This window comes from Helicoverpa zea, chromosome 26 (genome assembly GCF_022581195.2).
Source record: "Helicoverpa zea isolate HzStark_Cry1AcR chromosome 26, ilHelZeax1.1, whole genome shotgun sequence".
NCBI lineage: Eukaryota > Metazoa > Arthropoda > Insecta > Lepidoptera > Noctuidae > Helicoverpa > Helicoverpa zea.
Window position 1 is genome coordinate 59,389 of NC_061477.1, and position 25,809 is coordinate 85,197.

The 25,809-nt window shown below is 41.7% G+C and overlaps 1 protein-coding gene across 1 annotated transcript in view; it reads left to right on the forward strand.

Moving 5' to 3' along the window:
* Window positions 1–25,070, forward strand: part of LOC124642864 — a 47,899-nt gene extending 22,829 nt beyond the window's left edge. Inside the window, exons 2-14 of the mRNA XM_047181616.1 lie at window positions 7,077–7,337; window positions 7,887–8,080; window positions 12,083–12,085; window positions 15,779–16,043; window positions 16,402–16,512; window positions 16,838–16,939; window positions 17,118–17,312; window positions 18,599–18,740; window positions 20,032–20,189; window positions 20,501–20,614; window positions 21,163–21,252; window positions 21,939–22,049; window positions 22,124–25,070. Coding sequence (XP_047037572.1) covers window positions 7,077–7,337; window positions 7,887–8,080; window positions 12,083–12,085; window positions 15,779–16,043; window positions 16,402–16,512; window positions 16,838–16,939; window positions 17,118–17,312; window positions 18,599–18,740; window positions 20,032–20,189; window positions 20,501–20,614; window positions 21,163–21,252; window positions 21,939–22,049; window positions 22,124–22,503 — 2,126 coding nt within the window. The 3' untranslated portion in view covers window positions 22,504–25,070. The remainder of the gene's footprint in view (window positions 1–7,076; window positions 7,338–7,886; window positions 8,081–12,082; window positions 12,086–15,778; window positions 16,044–16,401; window positions 16,513–16,837; window positions 16,940–17,117; window positions 17,313–18,598; window positions 18,741–20,031; window positions 20,190–20,500; window positions 20,615–21,162; window positions 21,253–21,938; window positions 22,050–22,123) is intronic.
* Window positions 25,071–25,809: the final 739 nt, after the last annotated feature.

Below are 25,809 nucleotides of genomic sequence, written 5' to 3' on the forward strand. Positions count from 1 at the left end.
GTTCTTCAAAAACGTTATGCAAATTAAATGATTTGAAAAGATTTAAAAAACTCGAACTTATAATATTATTTTCTAAAATATTAATATTGAAATCACCACATATGATGACTGACTTACTACTGCTACTGACTTTTTTCAAGACATCTTCCATGACAGAGTCAAATACACAAAGATTCTGGTGTTGCGGTGGTCTGTAGACACACACTATCACATGCTTATCTAGCTCAACACAGGACAATTCAATATTATGTTCCACTGACATATCAACTATATCTTTTCTTACTTTATATTTAATATGATTTTTGACTAATATTAGGGAGCCACCATGTATCATGGATTTCCGGCTAAAATAACTAGCTACACAATAATTCTCAAAATTTATAGATTCTACTTGATAATCTTTCAGCCAATGTTCTGTAATACAAATTACATCAAACTTGGTTTGTTCTAATACTAATTCTATTTCAAGAAGTTTAGAAGAGCAACTCTGAATATTTTGATTGAAAAGTTTTAAAATATGTTGCTCATTCCTGTGATTTTTGTAATTAACTAAGTCGCCAGAAGATAACTTGCTTCTATCTTTAAAATTATTAAATACTGGAATATCTTCTGTTGTCTTAATAATTAGTTTAAATTATTTATATCAGGAGTTTTCTCCACAAATGATATAACTTGCATAGAAGAATCTATGCCACCGGCGTGTTCAATATGATTAGAATGTTCTAACATATTGGTGGTGGTGGTGGTAGTGGTGGTAGATAGTATTTGTGGACCCCCCTTCGTACATGACGTCATCATACAACAATCTATCAGTGTGCTGTTAGTATAACTATACAGCATACTCTCGTCCCCTAACCTACATTTCATTATATTAGATATAATATTGTCAATATTATATGCTATCAACATAGCAATAGTATGTCTACAACTACCAGGAACAGATACAGCTCCCTTAATCAAAGTAAAATCACTAATAAACTTATTAGTATCAAAAAATAAAAGTTTGTCACTATGACAACATGTCAACATGTGTAATGTATTATTTAAATTAAATATACACTTATTTTGGTATTCTGAAAAACTATCAGAATAAGGGAAAGCACATAACATTAACTTTCCAATGTTTAAACTAAGTAAGGTGTCAATACCCTTCACAATGTCCTCTTTTGTTGTACCAGAACTACTACCTAACAACAAAACTATTATAGAATTACTATCTAATTTTGTACTGCCAATTTTCTCAACAATTTGCTTAAAAGTTATGTCATGGTAACTGTGATTGGTAAAGTGATGGCTAAGGTAATTGTGTAAAATTTTTCCAAAGCCAGCACCCAATGCATCTGTGAAAAGCAAAGTATTAAATTTTTGTATATGAATATTCTCTATAGCAGGTGTAGGCACAGATATTTCAGACAATGGTATTGAAGGTGATGGTTGGCTTGCAACATCACATGAAAGGCTATTTGTCAGAGACTCATACCTCTCCGTGTTGGACTTCACCAGGTCCATCAGCTCCACTGCCTCAAATAACCGCTTGCTTAGTTGTTCTTGAGAAGACTCATATTTACTAAAAATATCCTTTAGCTTTTTTAAGGCAAAACATAAACGAGTCCTATCTATATGCCTTTCAGGTTTTTGGGTTCAATCATTCCCAGTAGGAAGGTAAACATGGCTGTCCATTAAGCAAATAAAATAACTCTCTCCTTTAAGGAGATGGAATTATAATTAGTGCAAGTATTCGCTTCCACAAGTGCCTGTGGAAGTCTCTTGAATTGCTTGGAAGCTAATCGTTCACACAAAGGTTGGATGGTGTTATGAAAAACGATCAATCGATATTGATGATCGTTAGGTGATTTGTTTTCTTTATATGTTTGTTAAGCAACATCGAATGCTTCCTGTAAATAAAATGTTATTTTGTTTACTCAATAGTTCTGATCTGATGATGAATGGTATGTCGTTTTCCCGTGCTTCATAGTAGTTGCACCCTCGTTTGTTTGACGAAGAGTAATGTGCGTCACCGCAGTAACAGCACGTCGCTGTAGGACTCCGCAGGGAGCGTCGGGGGCGTCGGGAGCCGCGGGGCTCGCGAGTGTCCGACAAGCGTAAGCGCTCACACACCGCAATTGTCAACCTTAAGCGTTCCCCCGAGTCACCCGAGCGGCCGAATACCGGCCGTGCGGTGCATCCTTGTCTTCTGCTTAGCCGAAGTTGACCGATTATTTACAAGCCTGAATAGGCTAACTTAAATATTTGTCACAGACTTAGCTAAGTAAATACAACCACTTACACAAGCAAACAGGCTCGTCAGATAATTGCGCAATGAACACAATTCCCAGTTTTATTACCAATTACTGTTATTTGTGGGGTTAGGGGGAAACTCGCCTCTGGGCCGCGGCCCAGATTACACGGTATAATAACAGTCGGGAAAACTGGTCCGAATGTGCGGGCCAGATTACTATGTGAAAAAAGTGACGGAGGTAAGTCGACCCATTGGGATTTAATTTCATAAAATCCGATAGTTGTGAAATTTTTCACAGCTCAAAATCGTCAGGAGGCAAAAAGACTTAGATGTTTTTCATAATTTTCATCATAAATATAATACTTTGTCTAGATACTGGACTCCTAGTAGCTAATATAGACTTCGTTAAATAATGAAGTTCCTATAAATATTTGATACATAGTTTTTATTTTTACTTTTTTTTTAATATCTAGATTAGTGGAGATAGTGGGATATTTACATATGTAGAATATGTGTGTATAAGTAGGATATAATATTTATTTTTATTTACTTACAGCATGTTAAAAAACCCCATTAAAGTTTTTGTTGCATGTTTAGTTCCTATACCTATATATTTAATAATCGCAAAATCGTCAGGAGCTAGAAAAATAAAGATCTTTTTCATAATTTTATCGAAAACTAGCTTTTGCCCGCGGCTTCGCTCCCGTCAACTGACTTCTCTACTTTACCCTATTTTGTTTCATAAGAACCTTCTCCTGACAATAACAAACACAACAAAAAAACAATTAGTCTAATTGGTCCAGGCGTTGTTGAGTTATGCGCTTACCAACACATTTTGCGATTCATTTTAATATTATTTTATATTGATGTCAATATTTCCAATGTCAACATAAATGAGTGTTACAAAAATACTCTTGTTGCCAAAAGGGGATTTGTTTTTTCTTGTAACACTCGAACAAAATTTTGATAAAAAGAAACAATGTTTCTATATTTACGTTTTACTTATAAATTGAGATTATTAATTAAGTATCTATAGGAACTTCATTATTTAACGAAGTCTATATTAGCTACTAGGAGTCCAGTATCTAGACAAAGTATTATATTTATGATGAAAATTATGAAAAACATCTAAGTCTTTTTGCCTCCTGACGATTTTGAGCTGTGAAAAATTTCACAACTATCGGATTTTATGAAATTAAATCCCAATGGGTCGACTTACCTCCGTCACTTTTTTCACATAGTAATCTGGCCCGCACATTCGGACCAGTTTTCCCGACTGTTATTATACCGTGTAATCTGGGCCGCGGCCCAGAGGCGAGTTTCCCCCTAACCCTATTTGTGTTGTGTTATTTATAATAGCAGAAACACCAATTTTTCTCAAAAGATTTTACGATTTTTTTCCATTTAATAAAGTTTGCCCATGTTTTCGGGTTAGTTAATTCCCTCTTCGTTACAACGTTTAGTTTCGCGAATGTGTGTGTGTGTAGCGAGTGGCTGACGAGTCCGCCGGGAGGTGAAGCTGTCAGGTATTAAAACATCAAGCGGGAACCGCCACGTGGGGATATAACATGTAACATGTTTTAACCCCACGGCTATTTTAAATAACACAGCATCGTCATTAGGTGCAATGAAAATAGCGGCTTGGGTCAAACAGTTGAGGTCCCCTCATTTTAGTATTTTCATGACGTCAACGCTCGTCACTAGGTCTCAATGTCGGCTGACGCGTTACACTGATAATAATAATCCTCATAGATACTCTGTCCACAACTTCATTACAATGCTTATTAACATTTAATTTATAAATAAATGATAAAACTCCTCATAATCGTGTTGTGGTCCTGTTCTGAATAATTAGTCCCTGAACCGCCCCCCCCCCTCCCCGTGCCCCGCGTCCCGCGTCCCGCACTCCGCACCTGGTGTGTGTGGGGGGGGGGGGGGGCGAGTTTATTATATAATGGCGTGACATCAGTAACTCGGACAGACATACATCACGCGCTTATCTGTGCAGGCTTTGTGTTCAAACTCTCGCTTTTCAAATAAAATGTTCCGCAAACGAGATCCGAGGTAGCGATGGACTTCAACCAAATGTGGCTTGCTGTGGGATAAGTACTCATGTTGGAACATTTGCTTCATGAAGTAACTGTTTCAATATTTACCTGCCTATCGGACAAATCATCATCATCTCATTCTCCACCATGTGTTTCTCGGTATGGATAACTAAACAAAATTAAAGATGACAATCCTCATAATCAAATCACCCTCTTCGTGTCAAAATGTAAAAATGTAACCAGCTTAGATTTCAGTTCGATTAACATCTAAGGACGAATTTCCTCTTTCATGAGATTAATCAAACCTGTACACTTAATCCACAATATATTCTCAATACTATCCTACCTAATCAAATGATTATGCTCACAGTTAAAGAGCACTGCACAGATTTACGAGCAAAGATAAACATAATGAGTGTCTCCTTGATGTCGCAGCTATTGTTGGTAACAACTCGGGAACTATCTCATCTCCCCCGCGTGTCAGCCGTCCCCCGCCAACGACAAACTTTTTAAATTAACGCTCTATGTTGACACTATTAACCCTGTCGTGCGGCGGTGGCGTGTCGGACACGTGACGGACACGTGTCGTGCGCCCGCCGCGGATTACCGCCGCTCATTAATATCGGCAGATTGCACTTCGGATAGAACCCTCAGTTGTAACACTCGCTTGTATTACAGGAATGTTTCAGTTTCTCTAGCACTCGGCTGTTCGCTATTTTAATTAAAACTCCCACTTACGGCGGTGATGCTATTAGAAGTTAAATTGCTCTTTTGCTAGAATTAAAATGATTAGTACGTACTTAAAGAATAGAGCACTTGCACCGATAACTATTTAATAGTTATTTGTTATACAAGAGTGCAAAGTTGCTTTTTAACCGCGTGCTCAATTTTGATGACCGAGCAAGCGAAGGATTCTAAAATTGAAACACGAGCGTAGCGAGTGTTTCAATAATTAGAATCCTGAGCGATAGCGAGGGAATCAAAAGAGCACAAGGTGAAAAATCTTTGCACTCGAGTGCAACACGTAACTTTTCATCCCACCTCATCGAGGAAATGCAAAAAACAAAATGGCGCGCACATATGAATATCAAATTAAATAGAAGTACGTATTAAAGTTCATTTATTTGAAAACGCAGTTTAAAAATGAAACGAAGTTAAAAATCTATGTAAAAACAATAATAAAAATTACTTAATTCATTGAATAATTATTTTAAGCAGTATTTTATTTGTTTAATATGTATTTGTTTGAAAAGTCTTATCAAGATTGTCACAAATGGAGTATTGCACACGATGTTCTAAATTCAAATCACTTTGCCGCTCTAGAGGATAAAAACGGCTTTTGCGCTCAGATATCAAAGGGTAAAACTACTCTTTCCGAGATGGTGGGATGAAAAAATAGTTGTAGGTACGCTAATTCAAAGGTTTTTATTTCATATAACCTATTAGGTAGAGATGTTTAAGAAACGTCAAGCTAGTTGCGCGGTTCCAAAAAGTGGGTCTTAGGGAAAAAACACCGGCAAGGGACTCCATAAACAATCTTTAATAAAGTGTTTACAATGTTTTATGGGTTGACTCTGAGAAAATTATAAAATGCAAGTTGAACTCACAAGTTATACAAGGTGTTGATTTGCATTTGTGCCATACTTCAGGAGGAGGACATAAAATACGTAAATAATCGATTGGAATTACAGTGGACGGGAAATAGCTAATATGCACTGCTTTTTTTGTCATTGTAATGTCGTAGTATTTCAGAAGTAATCCAATAATGAATAATCGTTGCGTATGCTTTGTGTTTGCGTTTCTGTGAGGGCATATCACGGTTTTAAGGCCAGTAACACACGCGCCAGGTTTAAATACGGCTAGATGACATTGAAAGAATTCCGAAAAAAAAAATTACGTACCAATTTTTTTGTTAATTAGGGTCGAGAATCATTAGCATAATTACTTCCTTGAATATGGCACGGATGCAAATCAACAGCTTGTATAAGAAAATTATGATATAAAGTGACTTTATTTATTTGAATCATTTATGCACTTGGCTACCTGAACGTGCAAAGATGAATCTGTGAGCCGATACTAAATAACCAATCCAAGAGTACAATGCGACGCCTGATGCCATTGCAGATAAATAGATACGTATCAGATCTTTGTGTGCAAATGTCATAAATTGTAGTGTGATTGTGTTTGTTGGTCGCACGTGGCGCGGCGTGAGGGGAGTCGCTCCATTCAGTGTTTACGACTTCATAACACAATGTACTACACAATAACTTGTCTCAAGTTAGCGACAATTAAACCGAAACTTTAGCAACTTGCTGTAAACTTGTCCCTATAAATTATTTGTCAATTTTCTTTTCTGGGCGTTTTTTCTGTGTCGTATATTATCGTGAGTGGCGGGTTATGCGTCGTGGCGCTCGCGAGGCGCAGCTGTGGCGTCCCACGTCGCGAAGGGGTGGCGCAACTCGTCGCCGCAATAACAACTTGCTCTCGAGACGGTTTGCTGAAATATTTATGTGCCGCTGATTTGTTACCCAAAAGCTTCATGTTGCCACTTTCATTCACTTTCAGGATTGAAACGTGGGCGCTTATATAACGTGCTACTTGAATTGTAACCTACTAATAGGTCAGCCAGACATTAGGTTAATTAAGTTTGGAAGTCAGGGAAACTTTTGGCGTGTTTTGTAGCCATCACTGTTTGTAGGCGGCATTTATAATATTATTTACTGAGTTATGATCGTGTTAGAGTTAGTATTCGTGAATGACTTGTAGTACATTGTGTGTTGTTGTGCTAGGTCCACCCCTGTGCTCGGCGACGTGGTCGAGTTCGGAGCGCGCTCTGCCGGCGGACGTGGCCGACGCCGTGCGAGACGCGCCACTCTACCCCGTGCTCCAGCACGACGCAAGCGACGCGACCGACGCGACTGACGCGACCGACGCGACCGGCTCGACCGACGCGACCGGTGCGACGGACGCGAGCGCCACCGACGCACTCACGCACGATGTCAGGACCAAGCGCAGCAGCGGACAGGACTGGGAGCGAGCGTCTAAAGTTAGTACTTACAGACAATACTTTTCATCTTTGTACACCTAATGCCTTTGCACCTTTGTTTGTAACATTCGTGACATGATAGCTTTCTACAAACATGCTTCATATTGGTGTTATCGTGGTTCTACTGCTGTCATTGAGTATGAAAAGATGAGTATTTAAGGCAAGTAGGTCAAGGTCCTTCTTCTAACTAAATCAAACACATACGGTAGGCATAACAAAAACGATCACTTACGAGTGAACTAACAAGGTGTTCGGGTTACTTGAGAAATTGGGCAGTTCGTCGTTTCGCCCCATAAGCGGTTCGCACCGCGGTGCCAATCGGCTAAGTAAAATTTTTGAATGGGTCGTTTCGCACCGCAGTTTTTGTTTTTGTCTGTCTACAAGTTTTGTTATTACCTAAAATGGGAGGGTTCAAAAAAGGCCTATAGGGATACAGTAACATTCCTCGTCTCCCTCATTTTGGTGCGCCATTTGCTAAGGAGCTTTTCCGTTATGGCATCTCCGCTCGTAGACCGTCGGTACACAGTGGGTGTTTGTTGACAGCAGGGCGTAGCGACGCGGCGCGTGAAGACGGGCGACACGATCCTGAACATCCGCGGCGCCGTGCGGGACGCCATCGGCGACGCGGGCGCCGCGCCCGGCCCGCGCGCCTCCTCGCGCCTCGACACCTTCGTCATCCGGCCCGCGCACGCGCCGCAAGCGCGCAAGCCGCAGCACGACCAGCCCGCGCCGCAGCCACAAACTAATGTACGTACTTAATGTGTGTCGCTCCCGTATAGGCTTTGTTAGCCATCAGCAAAAGTGCTTAAATCAAACAACTTGTCACGGATGCAGCTTAAATCATCTTTTATAGATATAAAAAGGCCATTGATTATGCATATAAACCTTCCTCTTTAATCACTCTATCTATTAAAAGTAACCGCATGAAAATCGATTGCGTAGTTTTAAGATATAGGCGTATAAAGGACGCAGGGACATAGGGACATACAGACAGAAAAAGCGACTTTGTGTTATACTATGTATGAAAATATTGCTAGCTACAGATGTGTTAAGATAGAAGGCAAATATCTTTACTTGAACGTAAAGACCTCCATACGATGTTGAAGTTAATGAGAACACTTGTGTTGTGTAGTTATCTGAGCACTAACCGGTGTCGGCAGTATTAATAATAATAATATAATCTTTATTTCAGACCAATGTCCATACATAAAAACATACAGAAACCAGTTTACAAAATTTGAGCACGTATAAATGCTTTCAGGACGTTTGAGTCTTGCTTTTCCGCAATAACCTGTAGGATGCTGTTGGTGCTGCTCCTGACTCTGCTCAGTAATGATGCGAGCCGCTTGCGTATTATAGCATGGAAGCCGTCTACCCTGGCTTCCGCAAACATACCGGAGGCACTGCAGAAACGGGGCAACCCCAACAACATCCTAAATCCGTTATTATATTGGACACGTAGGGCATTGAGCGTTCTCTGTGTATATCTGAACCACAGGCTGCACGTGTAGAAAGTCTGGCAGTAGGCTTTAAAAAGTGTGACTTTAACTTGTTCACTACTGTGGTGTGGTCTATGATCACGTAGTGATTAGTTAGTATTGATAATGTTAAGATAAGTAGACGATAGGAATGCCTCGTACAGAATAAGATATTTAATAAGATAATAATTAGTTAAGATAAGCACGCAGCTTTTCCTTTGTATAAATAGCGTAGTATACTCAATAAAGGGGTGCACTTCTTAGTAGGTATTGGTTGCCTTGACTATACCTAAATATGTAGTTCTGTTGTTTTATTAACACGTCTACCCTCATCAACACCTAAGGACCCTGCCTGTCGGAAGGTTGGCAAGCCCAACATCACATGGCGACCCTGCCATTCGAACGGACCCTGCCATTCGAACGGACCCTGCCATTCGAACGGACCGTGCCATTCGAACGGACCCTGCCATTTGAACGGATCTTGTGATTCGAGCAGACCCTGCGAGACCCTGCGAGAGCGGTTGGACAATATCGAAACGCCATGGGAAGCACGACGTCCAAAGAAGAAGTAATAGTAGCCCAGACGGCAGCAGGAGGATCAAATGTCGCGACGGTGGCGAAGGAACAATTAGCAACGACCAACACGGTGCTGTTTTTTATAGCCACTTGTTTTGCGCTTATGATCATTGGCGTGGTATTCTGGTTATATAGAAGATGTCACCAGAACTGGATTGAAGAGAAAATACGACAAAGGGAGATGCAAAGAGTAGTGCAGACGGCCTAAGGAGCATACGGAGCGACAGGAAGATCTGAAGTAAGTGTTTAAATATGTACTAAGTGTTGTGACAATGTTGTGGTTTATTGTGAGTTAGAGACAATAAGTTTTTGTTCAAATGGAAGTAGAGTTAACAACGTTATTTTTACAGTTAAAATTATTAAGAGAAGCTATTGTTAAATTAGGTCCCAGTAGGCGACAGGGACAAAACTTTGATAAAAAGATAAATGAAGCAAAAGCCCTTTATAGTAAATTTAAATGTATAATTGAAGGAACGAGCAAAGAAAAATGTTCAGAGGAATTAGTGCAATTAGTGAGTAACATAGAAAGTTTGTATAAAAATACTATTAAGTTTGAGAGCGAGGTCAGTAACGAACAGAAAATGGCGGCAGAAAAGTTTTCGTTGAAAACGGCGGTTAGCTTACTACCGAAAATGAATGGAGATGAACAAGTTACTCAAGATTTAATTGATGCTATAGGATTATATAGTTCTATGTTAGAAGGGACCGATAGTGTTCTTTTGATTAAGTTTGTGCTAACTACACGGCTTACCCAGGGTGCTAGGATTCGGTTGTCACCTACTTACGCGTCGGTAGACAGTCTTTTGGCAGATATGAAGAAACATCTTCTTACAGTAAAATCTGACGTTGCAATACAAGCTAAGTTAACACGCACTAGGCAAGATAATAAATCAATTGCAGACTTTGGAGCAGAAATAGAAAGGCTGATGACTGATTTGACTATTTCTCAGGCGGGAGAAGATTCGGAAGCTTATAAAATATTACAACCATTTAACGAAAAATATGCAATTAGGAAGTTTGCAGACGGCCTTCGTAATCAACGTCTTGGTACGATCATTACGGCACGGAATTTAACATCCTTAAAAGATGCTATTAGGGTAGCAGAGGACGAGAATTGTGCTTCATCGTCACAAGTCATGACGTACCAACGCTGGCCCTCAAGGAGTAGTTTTTCTACATTCAATAGAGGTCGTGGAGATAGTGTTAGGAGACATTCTGTAAAAAATTCGTACACGCAGAGTACGCGCAAAAATGTCAACATGGGGCATATAACGGTGGAATGCGCGGTCGCAGCAATAATGCTTATCGAGGACGGCAGACTCAGCAAGGTAGAAGGCGTGTAGCATACTTTTCGCACGTGCGGAGCGATAATGATTCATTGTCAATGTCACGAAGTAGCGAAGGTGGACAGTTGAATGAAACGCAGTTTTTTCGAGTCTAAGCATATTTTAGCGTACGATAGTATTAACTGGGTTAATTTAGTAATAAATAGTATACATAGCGAATGGTTAATAGATACGGGTGCGTCGATATCAGCCGTAAAAAATATTTTTTTAAGGGATAACGCTTTGAACTGTAAGATAGTTAAGGATGAGTTAGTGATTAATGGTGTAGGAGGTAGTTTACGAGCTATAGGTTATGTACATTTAAAGTTGGAACACAGACAGTGTTCATTCGTGCATAAGTTTTATATATTTGATGATTTGCCTTGTAAGTCAGTTGGCATATTGGGACAGGATTTCTTGCAGAAGTATGGAGGTATTATAGATTTTTCGACGAACAGATTGACTCTTAAAAATCATGCTAGACAGTTAGTTTCGATGCCGCTAAGGACCTATGATTTCTTATTAACTATACCTCCGCGTTGTGAAGTAGTAAGGTATTTTCCTGTTAATAGAGCAGAAGATTGTGTAGTGATTAGGAAAGAATTACGCAAAGGAGTTTTTTTAGCTAGTGTGATGGCTAGGCCTAGGAATGGGATGATACCCATTAGAATTTTAAATACAACCTCTGAGGAAGTTATGTGTAGCATGTCGAATGTAGAAGTTTTCCCATTAAGTAATTTCGATTGTTGTAATTTTGTAAAACCTGAAAAGGACGTTGAGCGTGTAAAGAAAATATTTTCTTTACTTAAACTTGACTATTTGAGGTCCGAGGAGAGGTTGTCAGTTGAGCAAATATGCGCGAAATATCCAGATATTTTCCATATTCCAGGAGATAAGTTAGCTATCACGAATGTATATAAGCAGTCGATACGATTAAAAGACAATGTTACTCCAGTTTATAGGAAACAGTATAGGATACCGTATATGCAGAAAAAGGAAGTTGATAGACAGGTACAGGAGATGCTAGAGAATGGTATTATTGAAGAATCAGTTAGTGAGTGGTCTAGTCCTGTATTGATAGTTCCTAAAAAAGCGGATCGTAGTGGTGAGAAAAAATGGCGTGTAGTGATAGATTACAGACAGTTGAATGAAAAAATTCAGGACGATAAATTTCCATTACCGAATATAAATGAAATCTTGGATTCGATGTCAGGAGCTGTTTACTTTAGTCATTGTGATTTATCTCAATCGTATTATCAGTGTAGTTTAGATGAAGATAGTCGGAAGTATACGGCTTTTACTACGGATAAAGGTCAGTATCAAATGTGTAGGTTACCTATGGGATTAAAAATAAGTCCAAGTGCGTTTAGCAGGTTAATGACTGTAGCCATGTCTGGATTGAATTATGACAAATGTCTAGTATATTTGGATGACCTTGTAGTGTTCGGAAGGAATTTAGAAGAGCATAATCGGAACCTTATGTCAGTTTTTTCTCGACTAAGAGAAGTAAATCTTAAACTTAATCCAACAAAGTGTGAATTTTTGAAAAAACAAATACTTTATTTAGGGCACGTAATTTCAGCAGAAGGTATTTCACCAGACCCAGAGAAGGTCATAGTAATTAAAAATTATCCGCGTCCAACAAATAGTGAGGAAGTTAAGCGTTTTGTAGCATTTGCAAATTATTATAGGAAATTCATTCCTAACTTTGCTAGAATAGTTATTCCAATGACTAAGTTGTGTAAAAAGAATATGGTGTTTCAGTGGACCGAACAATGTGAGGAATCATTTTTATTATTAAAACAAGCATTGATGAATCCTCCAGTATTAGATTATCCAAATTTTTCTGATAAAAATACTTTTATATTGCAGACAGACAGTTCAGGTTTTGCTATAGGTAGTGTCTTGTGCAATGGGAATGGAAAACCTGTTGCATATGCTAGTAGATCTTTGAATAAGAGTGAGTTAAACTATCCTATAATAGAGAAAGAATTGCTGGCTATAGTTTGGTCAGTTAAGTATTTTAGACCATATTTATATGGGAGAAAGTTCGTTGTAAAAACTGATCACAAACCACTTTTGTATTTGTTTAACATGACAGATCCTTCCAGTAGGTTGACTAAATTTCGATTGTGTTTAGAAGAATACGACTTTGAGGTCGAATATGTGAAAGGAAAGGAAAATGTATTAGCCGATGCTTTATCCAGAATAGTTATTTCAAGTGAAGAGTTAAAGAGCATGCATGAAAAAACTATATCAGTAATGACCAGAGCACAGTGCAAACAGTTAAAAAACTCGGATATTCGTAAGACAGACTCTGCGGTTAATAGGACTGATCACCCTAGGATCGTAGAAGTTCTTAAAAAACAAGGAAATGATATAGAAGTACTTCAGGTAGGTGTAGATAAGTGGGAAGAGTTGTTACGTAACAAGAAGAATGATTGTAAAACGATATTTGCAAAGTCGCGTAATTTAATGTATATGCCGGAAAACTCGAGTATTTATATAAACTATGAATCTTTATCGACATCATCGCGAGACGAGTTGTCGAAAGACATAGTCACATTTTGTGTGGAAAATGGAATAAAAGAAGTAGTTATTTTAAAAAATTGTTATAACAAAGAGATGATAGAAAAACTGGCAAAATATTTTAAAGAGAATAGTAAATCGATATGTGGAGATTTTAAAGTTTGTGTAGTAACGGGTGTACGAAGAGTGGAAGATATAGATGAAAGAAAGGTCATTATGAATGATTTTCATATTTTACCCACGAGTGGACATGCTGGAATACGTAGGATGGTGAACAATATAAAAAAGTATTATTATTGGCCATCTATAGAAAAAGATATCGGAGAATATGTGTGGAAATGTGATAAATGTCAGAAACAAAAGTATCAGAAAAATATTAGGGAACCAATGACCATAACAACCACAGCATCATCAGCTTTTGAAAAGATTTATTTAGATGTAGTAGGACCTTTTGATAGGGACGAATATGGGAATGTGTACATATTGACGTTGCAGTGTGAACTTACTAAGTTCGTTGAAGCCTATCCATTAAAAAACAAGTCGGCAAATGAGGTAGCAAGAGTTTTAGCAGAAAATTTTATTTTAAGATATGGAATACCAGAAGGCATTGCGACAGATAGGGGTTCTGAATTTATTTCAAAAGTTATGGTAGAATTATGTAGTATCTTGGGAATCAGGAAAACAACATCAACAGCGTATCATCACGAAAGTATAGGATCGTTAGAAAACGTTCATAAAACTTTAGGTGCATATTTGAGAATACAAACAAATAACAGTACAACATCATGGAGTTCTTGGATTCCGTATTGGTGTTTTTCATATAATACAACAGTTAATACCGTAACCAAGTATACACCTTATGAATTAGTTTTCGGAAAGATATGCAGATTACCAAGTAATCTACAAGGAGCAAGTGTTGAACCATTGTATAATTTTGATAATTACCCTTCAGAATTTAAGTATCGATTACAAAGAGCTCAAGCTGATGCTAAACAAAACTTAGTAGCTAGTAAAATATTGAGGAAAGAGTGTTATGATAGAAATATAAATCCAATAACTTATAAAGAAGGTGATTTGGTGTTAATTAAAAATGAAACGGGTACCAAATTAGATTGTGTATATGACGGACCGTTTGTGGTTGTCAAGGATGAATCACCAAATGTTGTAATTAAGGATAAGTCGAATGTAGATAAAGTAGTGCATAAAAATAGGACTAAGTTATATTGTAAAAGGTAAAAAAAAAAAAAAAAAAGTATGCATTTATTTATTTTTTTTTCCTTTGGAAGGGTGATGTGGTGTGGTCTATGATCACGTAGTGATTAGTTAGTATTGATAATGTTAAGATAAGTAGACGATAGGAATGCCTCGTACAGAATAAGATATTTAATAAGATAATAATTAGTTAAGATAAGCACGTAGCTTTTCCTTTGTATAAATAGCGTAGTATACTCAATAAAGGGGTGCACTTCTTAGTAGGTATTGGTTGCCTTGACTATACCTAAATATGTAGTTCTGTTGTTTTATTAACACGTCTACCCTCATCAACACCTAAGGACCCTGCCTGTCGGAAGGTTGGCAAGCCCAACACACACTACAACGCACAAACCTGCGGGCCAGCATGTTACTTCGAACCGCCAATGCCCTACGTTCCCTTTCCATGTCAACTTTGTCCTCAAGGTCCTCAGTAACGTAATGTCCGAGATATTTGAACTTGTCAACCCGCTTTAGTTCAATGCCATTTAGCTTTATTGCGGGCACATTTAGTGTACATTTACCGGGGGCCTTGAAGATCATGTACTCGCTCTTCTTAGCATTGTACATCAAACCATGTTGAATGCTATATGCTTCACATATTGCGAGCAACTGCCTCATTGCACTTACAGTTGGGGTCAGCAGCACCATGTCATCCGCGTAACTAAAGTTGTTCATACAAATGTTGTCAATCCAGCATCCCACTCGAGTGCTGCTGAGCCCAACTACAAGCTCATTAACGTACAGGTTGAAGAGCTTAGGAGAACTTAAACCACCTTGCCTCACCCCACACTCCAACCTGTACGTGTCCGTACGTGTACGTATTGCGCAGTGTTCTCTAGTTCTTACGATGTATAAATTCGTCTGTTGATGTGTAAGCTTGTTATTTTTCTTGCTCGGCCGGAGTTCATTAGGCGGAGTTATAACGTAATTAGCGCGATCTCCTGGCCCGGCTGGGAGCCTGGTACCCGGGCTAACATCGCGCTGATTGTCGCTCTCAGCTGTTTCACTATTTGTTATTCTTGTAATTTTAATCTTGTTATTTGTTACACTTGTTTTTGTACAAAATGAAGTTGTTTTTCTTCTTAGCTAAATAAAGACGCGAGACGTCGCGTCGCTAAGAGTCTACGAAACGATAAATTGTTGAGAGGAACGACCCGTCGTAACCTTAATCTCTGTCATATCAGGCACGGCTTATTATAAGTGCGAAAGTTTAGGTAAACTCGTTCTCATATTAATACTGCTCCGATATACCATAGCTCCCCTATACTACTAATTTGGACCAGGTGGTGAAGTCAGAACGTGAACTCCTGGTGGAGGCTCACGCGCGCGCGCGCATCGAGTGTGACGTGAGCAACAGCAGCGACGTGCGCTGGTACAAGGACGGGGAGCTGGTGTCGGGTGGGGCGGGAGGGGAGGGGGTGTGGCGCGACCACGCCGCGCTGGTGGTGGGGCGCGCCACCAGGGGGGACGCGGCGCTCTGGCGCTGCACATACACCGACCGCAGCGGGAAGACCGTGTCGGGGAAGCCCACCAAGCTGCTAATATACGGTAAGGATCCTCAAGGAGAATAAAATAACTAGCGGAGGTGCCATAACGGAAAATCGCCTAAGAATGTAGCGCGCCAACTTGTGCGTTTGCCCCCGCAAACAAAGAAGCAAAACGAGGAACGTTACTATTCTCGCCCTTATGCGCTATCTATGGATCCGACCATTTTTGTGATACCAAAAACGGTCCCAAAAAACACTAATATCTAGTTAGTTTACTCATAACCGATCGACCATTTTGGTCATGTCCACCGCACGAAGTTGACCTAGAAGTAGGCGCCGGATCTACCTGCACAATGGCATCACCGCTCATCTTTCCTTACTCCGTGGTTTGAGTGTTGAGAGTACTGATGTCTCCTCAGAGCCGGTGCGCTCTGTGTACCTGGCGGTGGACGGGCGGCGGCTCGACGCCGGCAACACGTGGGTGCCCGTCAGAGACAAGACTGAGCTCGAAGTGCGCTGCGTCGCTGAAGGTAGCCGTCAACACTAATCACTATTACGTTTCCTTATAAATATATTAAACCTGGAATAAACATCATTATTACTAGCTTGCACTATATAGTATGCCAGTCACTGGTGAGATGGAAATATTGCTAGCTGCTACTGTACAAAGCAACTGTTCGCAGCTTCTTTGCAGTTGTTCTGCGATGTCCGGAGGGGGCTCGCTTATAGTTTGACGCTTGGGCTTAGTTCCACATTATGTAGAGGATTGTAGCCTGGTTCTTGGGACCTGTAGTTAACATACTAGTATAGCAACATGTCATGTGTGTTCTGGTGTAACGCTGTGTGTGTGTGCAGGCGGCGTGCCCCCGCCCGAGCTGTCGTGGCGGCTGCTGGCGCTGGAGCCGGCGCTGGACCACCGCCCCTACCTCCGCGTGCATCACACCAACTACTCCATCGGTGAGAACAACACACATTCTTTTTTTATACAATATTATTTCGTTACCAGAACCACCCAGGAAGCATGACGTAATACTTGTATTAGGTGGTTCTGCTATTCCTTAGGATATAATTATGTTTGAAAGTAAATGAAGCAATAGGTTGGAGGCTGGTGAGTGTAACGTTGCTGTGGTCGCAGAGGGCGTGTCGGTGTCGCAGGCGGTGGTGACGGCGGCGCGCGAGCTGCACAACGCCACGCTGCAGTGCGAGGCGCGCCAGCGCACCGCCCCGCCCGCCCCGTCAGCCCCGCCCGCCGCCCCACCCGCCCCGCCAGCCGCCCCGTCCGCCCCGCCAGCCGCGCTCATGGCGGCCAAGCTCGAGATACACGTCACATGTGAGTGCTGCAAAACCAAAATCATTTAATCAAACTAGGCAGAAAATCAGCACTTACTAAACGTCAAAAAAATACACTAAGACAGCCCCTGAAAATTTGCATTTCCTGTGTGTTGTTGATGGGAAGAAGAAATAATGTAGCAAAGCATCCCCATGTGTCCCTCTTATGACTTTTAGATGGGAAAGAAATTGAGGAGCAGAAAAATCTTGTATATGTAAGTTGTGCGGCGATATGACCGTAGGATTCAAATGTCCACACTGTCCGGTGTAAAGGGAGGCCCGAGTGCTGCTAAATCAACAGCAATATTACTATCCGAAGTTCACGAATCTATATAGGATAATCCGTATTTAGTTTTCGAGATCGAATTCTGAACCCATTTGTCTTTTAGTAACATGTTATTACGTTTAAATCTGTTGTAAGTTGCTAGAGCGAGTATAAAAATATGAGCATTCTCGAGCGACACGTAGTACAACACAACAAGTTTGTAGAGCTCGCGTCATAAGCGGCGCTTGCTAAGTTTTTAATTCCGTGGGAGTTTCAGCCGCCAACTGCACTGTCAAACAAGACTATGTTCAATCGGATAACATTATTTTTAGCTTTTGTAGGTTTCGTTTAAAGAGTAAACTATGTAATGATGAAGTGTAGTGAAGTTTTTGAAGTTCCGGAACACAAATAACATTAGACAAGTTAAACCTTAAATTTCCAAACTAACAAACATAGATGTTATTGACTGAGTCAATACCGTCTATCATCACCAAATTACACAGGAGTTAGATATTTGTGTACACAGCTAGGAAGTCAGTAGTTACACAACACATACACACACAGACAAACTAATGCGTTTTGGATATTAGTTCGATAGTTGTGGTTGGTATGAAAATGTATGTAAATGCGGCGAAGTTGGCGCAACTCAAACACTGGCGCGTGTGATTATGAGCCGCGCCGGGTGCTCCCGCGGGGCAGCGCTAGTCGCGCGATGTATCGAGCTTTGATGCGCCAACATTTGTTGTTTACTGGACGGAATTTCATCAACAAATAAACAATTCCAGCAATGAAGCTTCCATTCTAATCAAATATAGAAAACAAACCAAGATAACTCAATGTACATGTACTGAAAAGGTGAGCTTTTCAACTTTTACAGCTGGTAGAACTGAAGGGAAGGCTGCAGTAATCAGTTTCGACTGTTCAATTGGACATTCGAATAGGACAGATGGGATAAGAATCACTGAATACTTGCAGTTTAGTAATGATGTGAGCATGGCACTGATGTTGATAATGTTGTGTAGATCCGCCGTCGTTCGTGATCTCGCGCTGGCCGGGGTTCGGCGTGTCGCTGTCAGCGGGCGGCGCGGCGGCGCTGCGCTGCGACGTGGACGCCAACCCGCCCGCGCGCGCCTGGTGGCTGCGAGACGACGCCAACCCCACCAGGTACCCCACCGAGGCGTTCGACACACAAACACACCTTGTACTTATATTAGTGATACTTTTGACACTGCATATGAACATAACCTTTTCTCTTAATTGATTTAAAATTACTGTGCGAGACAGGAAAATGCGCTATTGCAATCTCTGTTGCGACTAATTTCGTCAAATCATAAATATTTCAGGGAGTGCTCCAGGGTAAGATATTGAGTCCAACTTAAATTAATTTTATGTCTTATTTTATGCCGCCATGATAAGAAAATATAAAAATATATATCCAACAGAGACATAAATTGTTCATCATAAGTTTGGTACAATGTAGGAAAGTAACGCGTAGGGTGGATTATAAGCTGTCGTAGTGAAGGAAACTATCGAAGACAAAGGCGCGCTGACACTCAGCCGTCAGCCGGCGGGAGCGACCTTGTGCAGCGACCTGCACAAGGTCGCGCCTCGTTACAGGGGAACCTCACGCGTTACTTATTTAAGGCCCTTTATGTTGTTTCATAAAAGTTTTTCTTGTTTGTTGTAAAGTCTGTAACATTTTCAATACTGAGTCAATTTAAGTTTGTTTAGTGAAAGTTTTTTTCTGAATTACGTGGAATGTTTGTAAGATAGTTTTACATGAATCTTAAATTCGGTCCATAAGTTTAGTTTCACATAGCATTTAGTATTCCACAATGTGTACATGCGTGGAGCCGATACATAATGAAGTAGCCGCCGGCGGTGGTCGGTGAAACCGAACAAATGCGCTTACATTTACTCATCGGATTAAAGAGACACGACTCCGCTTGACCGCGCGACCTCAATTCGCTTCATTTGCAGGATTAATGCTAATTAGCGACTGATAAACGTTAAATATCGTTTGATAAATGCTTTTACGGTTCGAGTTATACGTTTTATTAGTTGAATTTTATGCTTTCCGATGGAGTGCTAATAGTAGGCGAAAAGTTATTGTTCAGTCTAGAGTGTGTTTAACATCATCATCGATTTTTCAAATTATTGTTTATGGTTATTGAATGAATGGCGCGATCGATCCGTGGATGGATGACCATCTACTCATGACGAGTTTGTCCGTGCTTCGGAAGGTGCTAAAAATTGATGGGTCCAGGTTGTCATTTAAACATCATTGGTAGTCGTCACGGGTAGTCGGAAGCCAGAAAATCTGACTTCTAGTCTTGTCAAGAGGTTTCGGGTTTGAGTTGTGGAGGTCAGATAAGCAATGTCTCCATGTTAAACACTGGTTCTCAGCTGCATAGTTGCGACATGAGTGTCGGTATGAGCGGTAGTGCGCTTGCAGCTCGCCGCCGCCGCTGGAGTCGGGCGACGAGTCGGCGCGCGGCTCGGCCACGCTGCGCTGGGCGGCGCTGCGCGGGGCTCACGCCGGCTGGTACCGCTGCCGCGCCTCCTGGCTCGACGCCGAGTACTCCTCCATCGGGTACTACCTCAACGTCATGGGTGAGTCACTACAGCACTGCGCGTCCTGGAGTCAGCACTGCAATGTTAAACGTCAAAGTCTAAGTACATATCTTTATTGTAAGCAAATATATGTAAGTTACAGATCTTAACAATATATTCATGTATCAATAAATGTCCTGCCTAAAAGCTAGACAATAACTACATGGGTAGGTATTGGCAGTGGAATTACATAACAATTAGTCAACAATTTAGGAATTTATTATTTACGTATTTTATTACGTATTTTTAGCCTAAATAAGCTTAGCACAGCGAAATATAGCGATGCTCATGTACCTCCTGTTTCCACCAAGCTCCCGAGGAGCACACGGAGGCGGCGACGGAGAGCGAGCCGGAGCCCGAGGAGCCAGATCATCAGAAAGTGGAGGTGCCGCTCGGGGGGAACGTGCAGCTGCACTGCCCTAAAGGTAAGTCTTCTACTTATCTTATAGATAGGAACTGGCTCGTTGGTCTAGTGGGCTTTGGTGTGATTCGCGGGTCGGACCGAAATCACTATGTATGTTTTAGAATTAGAAACTTCCACAAAGCAGCCCAGAGCTTGGAAGTTGGTGATTGATGCACCCGTGCATCAGAGAGCACATAAATATCGGTCCCGCGCCTGATCTCTCTCTCCGGTCATCAGATTGCTGTGACATTGGGCTATGAGAGTGATGGAATAGAAAGTGCACCTGTGTCTACGCAAAAACATGAGCGCTAGGTGTACTATGTCGCAGCTGACTCATCTCATTATGAGAACAGCTGCCTTAGCCGAGATCGGCCTTTGGGACCGTTATTACTCACTGACCCTTCTAATATCTAAACGTTTGACGATAAAGTGTTTGAATTGATTTTGATAAAACTGCGTTTGACAAAAGGTGAGATTTGAAACGATTATATGCTGCTTATAGTTGCAATAAACTCAATAATGATGTTTGTATAGATTCGTTGAGCATTGTATGATGTCCTTGTGATGTAGGCAGCGTGGGTTGCTGGTGGCGGCGCGTGGTCGGCAACTCCAGCGAGAGCTGGGCGCCCGCCGGCTCGCACCACGCGCATGGAGTGCTGGGTAAGTACTAACGCTATATTGACAACTTATCTATACTTCTAAGTAATCTAATACATATAATAAAGAGAGAAACTTCAAACTTCAAACTTCAAATATTTATTGCAATCATGAGTGTTACAAGGTGTTATAAAATGTAGAGGTACATACATGATACCCTGTTAGGGCGCAGCAATTTTAATATACAATTACTTACAAACTATTTAGTTAATCTTATATATTTAGGCACAACTTATATATTTACTTATATATATTATTATATTCGTATATACCTTTATTATTATACTATCATTATATTTATACTACCTCTATTTGCTCTAACATATTATATTTAAATTGTTTTATATTGCACACTATCTTACTGTTTAGTTCTGTCCTCGAAAAACTCTTTTAAACTGTAATAACATTTTTAACATACATGCATACCCAAATTCGCTGTCAGATGTCTCAAAGAACCCGAAAGCTTTGTTACTTCAAACTTAACAAAACATGTATTTGATCTAGAAGACCGACCGACCTGCATTATGGCATCTCCGCTCATCTTTCCTTATTCCGTGTTTATAGTAAGTTGTTTTGAAAAAGCTGTTGTTTATCAGCGGCGTTTACACTGGGAAACATGGCGTCCGACTAGACGGTCAACATGTTGCGTGTCGATTGTTTCCTGGTTGAACTTGTAACTTCCTCGCCAGGTATAAAGGAGGCGCTGTACCAGGAGGGCGGCGAGTACCGCTGCGTGGGAGCGCGTGCACCCGACCTCACGCGCCTGCGCGAGCTCAAGCGAGTCACGCTCAAAGTTACCGGTCAGTAACATGTCACCAATACTTCCATCAGGACTACAGCATGTGTGCCTGTTTATACTGACGATCGAGTGTAGGCGGCGCGACGGCGACGGCGCTGAGCGCAGAGCCGGCGGCGGGCGGGTGGCGGCTGGAGTGCGGCGCGTGCGGGCGCGGCGTGCGCGTGCTGTGGGTGCGCGCCGGGGCCCCGCTGCCGGGGGCCCTGCTGCCCGGGGCCCTGGCGCCCGACCTGGCGCAGCACTGCTGGCGCGCGGTGCTGCACGTGGCGGAGCCGGACGAGGTGTGGTGCGTGGCGGCGGCGGGCCGCGCGGGCGCCGTGGCCGTGTTCCCGCGCCGCGCGCCGCCCGCCTCCCCCGCGCCCGCGCGACACACCGTGCGCGCGCTGCACAACACTGCCGCACCGAACACCGCAGTACCCGCGCTGCTGCTGCTGCTGAGCGCGCTCACTCTGCACTGATGACGTCACCAGGAAATGGCGAAGCGCTTCCGAACGCCACCTTAATGATGCCGACTGTGGTAAGGCAGCAGGGATCCTGCCACTAGTTCAGGATCAGTCATACAGAAGATAGATGAGCCTCGAGGATCGCGAGGCGCTTCGCAAGTCATAGCTGCGGCGCGGTTATGATATGAGATATCTGTCGGTTTGAATGACCATCCTTTCAAAGTGTCGTAGTCAAACTGCTGGACAGTCGTCGTGCGGAGTCCGAAATGCATTGAAAATTAGAAGAAGCCAGATAAGTGTAGTGATAAACATAAACAGTGAAACGTCCAAGTTCAAATGTGTGTGAAGTGAGGCGCGTGTTGTGACGTCACTGCGGTGTGACGTCACGGCGCTTGTTGTAAAGTTTACGCTCGTTGTCCACAAACTGTAGCATTCGTCGAATGTGTTGTTACTCGTCCAAGACGAGCTGACTAGTCTCTCTCCTCCTTAGTCTTCGTAGCTCCTACTGTATCACGTGACTATTGTTTACTCTAGCGTGTCTGTACTCGTGTGTATCCCGCACGCACACACACACAACACACGCCGCGTCGTGACATGCGCTGTGTGCGAGTGTGTGCGCTCGGCCTAATCCTTGTATCCCTTGCGTTATCTCTTCTCTCCACTTCCTGTATCCTCTTGTTTTCTAACGTAATTTATAAACAGGAATCAAATGTGCCAAATTGTTGATATTTTAATATTTAAAATAGATTTTTCTTATATTGATTATTATAAATATATGGTCGATTATTACGTTACGTTCGTATTAAATGGAATGTGAATTAGTGCAATGTGAACACCAAATGAATTATAATGTAATGTAAGTGAGAGTTAGGCTCGTGCTGGTGGAAGCAATAGCGGCGCCGCGTCAGAGCTCTGCCCCACGTGGATAGCAATAATATATCGCGTCTGACGCGTCGCGCCGCAAAGCTATAACTATAATATATTTTATATAGATGTCAAATTCTTAAAGTATAAAAATACTATGTATCATAGCTTAAACTGAAGTATGTAAATTTCGATGTCAATTTTAGTCGTCCGTTTAGATCGGGCGTTTTTTGTATGGACAAGATACTAATAATATTTGCTACCACAATTTTTGCAACAATCTCGTAGACTAAGGTTTGTCCAACGTTGGCGTTGGTGTTGATGTTGGTTGGTTAGTTTGTGTTTCGTTTTGTTCTTCTGATGCTCGGCGCTGTCTGTGTGTAGCCAATGTTTGTGACTCGGGAGATACTTTGTGTCATGTCTATAGGATTGGGTAACCGATTATTGAACAAATAGAGTGCTCGCGCGCATCTATCAGATGAATGATAAATGTTGAGAATATTTTAACTGAATAATTTTCTAGCGTACCGAATTCAATCTCCATGTTTATGTTTAGCAACATGTCTAATGTAGCAAGGCATCTCCCGGGCACACTCTGAGTATTTCGTTGAGTAGTCGTTGTTAAGATTGTGATAAGAGGCGCGGGCGCGTCGCGGTCACTCCGTGTGTCGCACTTAGTTCGTTAGCTCTAGCGAGATGTATTTTTGTATGTCTGAGCGTTTATCGTCAATTGGACAATGAGTTCGGAAATAATGTAATTCTAATTAATATAAAGGCTCTGTGCACATCCAGCGGGTAGTCAATATATTTACTGTTGAACCGTTTTGACTAGACTCGATTATTTAACATGCATTAACTAGTTTAATCATAAATTAAACTGCTAATTTAATTGTGTCCGTAGTTCCACGAGTTTCATTATGAAATATAGTGTTTGTTATTTACTGTTAAACGTGAGAGAATGTTAGTAGCTGGATTATCCGCTGGCTGTGCGCGGCGCCTGAAACAAAAAGTCGTTGTTTCGTTCGTACCTGGATGATGATATAATGATCCGTCCATACGGAATTCGATGTAGTTAGTTAAGGAGCTACTTAGAACCTTGTGTCCCGCTCCCGCCGTGTCGTGTCTAGCTCGCTCTCTCTCGCGCGCACTGGGGATGCACGAAGCTAACTGTCTTCTATACACGTAACGTTTTGTAACAGAGTTGAAGTGAACACTCCATGTATATCATACTCCATGGTCTCCCTAGCCTCGTGCGTCCTCAGTCGCGGTCACGCTGTGACCTGTAGTCGTCTCTCTCTCACTCGGACATTCTGTCTGTCATCCTTCGCTCTTCCTCTCTCTGTCCCCCGTGGTAGTCCACTCTGTCGTCTTTGGTTTCTCGAGGCCGTTGTTCCCGGCAGCCACGCGGCTCACTCTCCTGCCGCCCCTCGTGCCGGGCGTGCAGGCGAGTGAGTCAGCGTGGCGGTGGTGCGGCCTCTCAGCCGGTAGTTCGCTCCGCGGCCCCCGCACCTCGCGTCTCCCGGCCGCGCCGTCCTCCGCGTGTCTCTCTACAGCATCCAGTCCGTCGCGTCCAGCGTCGCCGGACACCCGACGGACGGCTGACGGACGTCCATCCGGCGCGGCCGCGGTCCTCCTCAGTTCGTACTTAGCGTCCACTCGATACGACGTGTCGCATCTCGGTGCCAACATAATTTAATAGATCATAATATATATTTACATTTTATTATATACATTTTATTGTTTACTTTGATATTGAATGTACAGAATCCATATATTCATCGCCATGTGTTTATGGAAATCGTATACCGGATAAAATAAATGATATAAAAATATTGAAGAGTTTCATTTCATCGTTTCACTTTGACTTTGCATCGATAGGGCAACATCAGGACAACACGCCACAAGCGAAAAGCAGCCGTATGTCTGGGGAGATATGGTCGGTTTCAGCGTGGGAGGAAGAGGTTTTAATAAAATTAATTTCACTAAGGGTGCGTAAGGAGTCAGTGATGCGTGCAATCGAAGCGGACAAACTCGCTGCTCCGGGGAAATTGGAGCGACACACACACACACACATAGTACACACACTACTACAGTGAGGAAAGTTTCAGTATCATAGAACAAAGAACTTTAGCCGTAAGTGTATTTCTTTTCCCTTTTTAGATGAAACGTTCCGTACTTGGCGTTAATAACACGCGTCCCAAAACATAGGTAATCCATTGTTTAACCACAATTCTCTGTAAAATCAGTCATGTCTACAATATATTTTATAATCATATTATTATGTAGGCAACTATGATTAAATCCTTCATTCCTGGAATCAGATAAGTAGTGAAGAGGGATGGAAAAAACTATTATGTGTTTGTATTCCTCTCTCGGTAAGACGGGATACAAAAATATTTCTTACCGATGTATTTTATCCTGAAAACATCGGATTGTATAGATGTCGTAGCCATATCG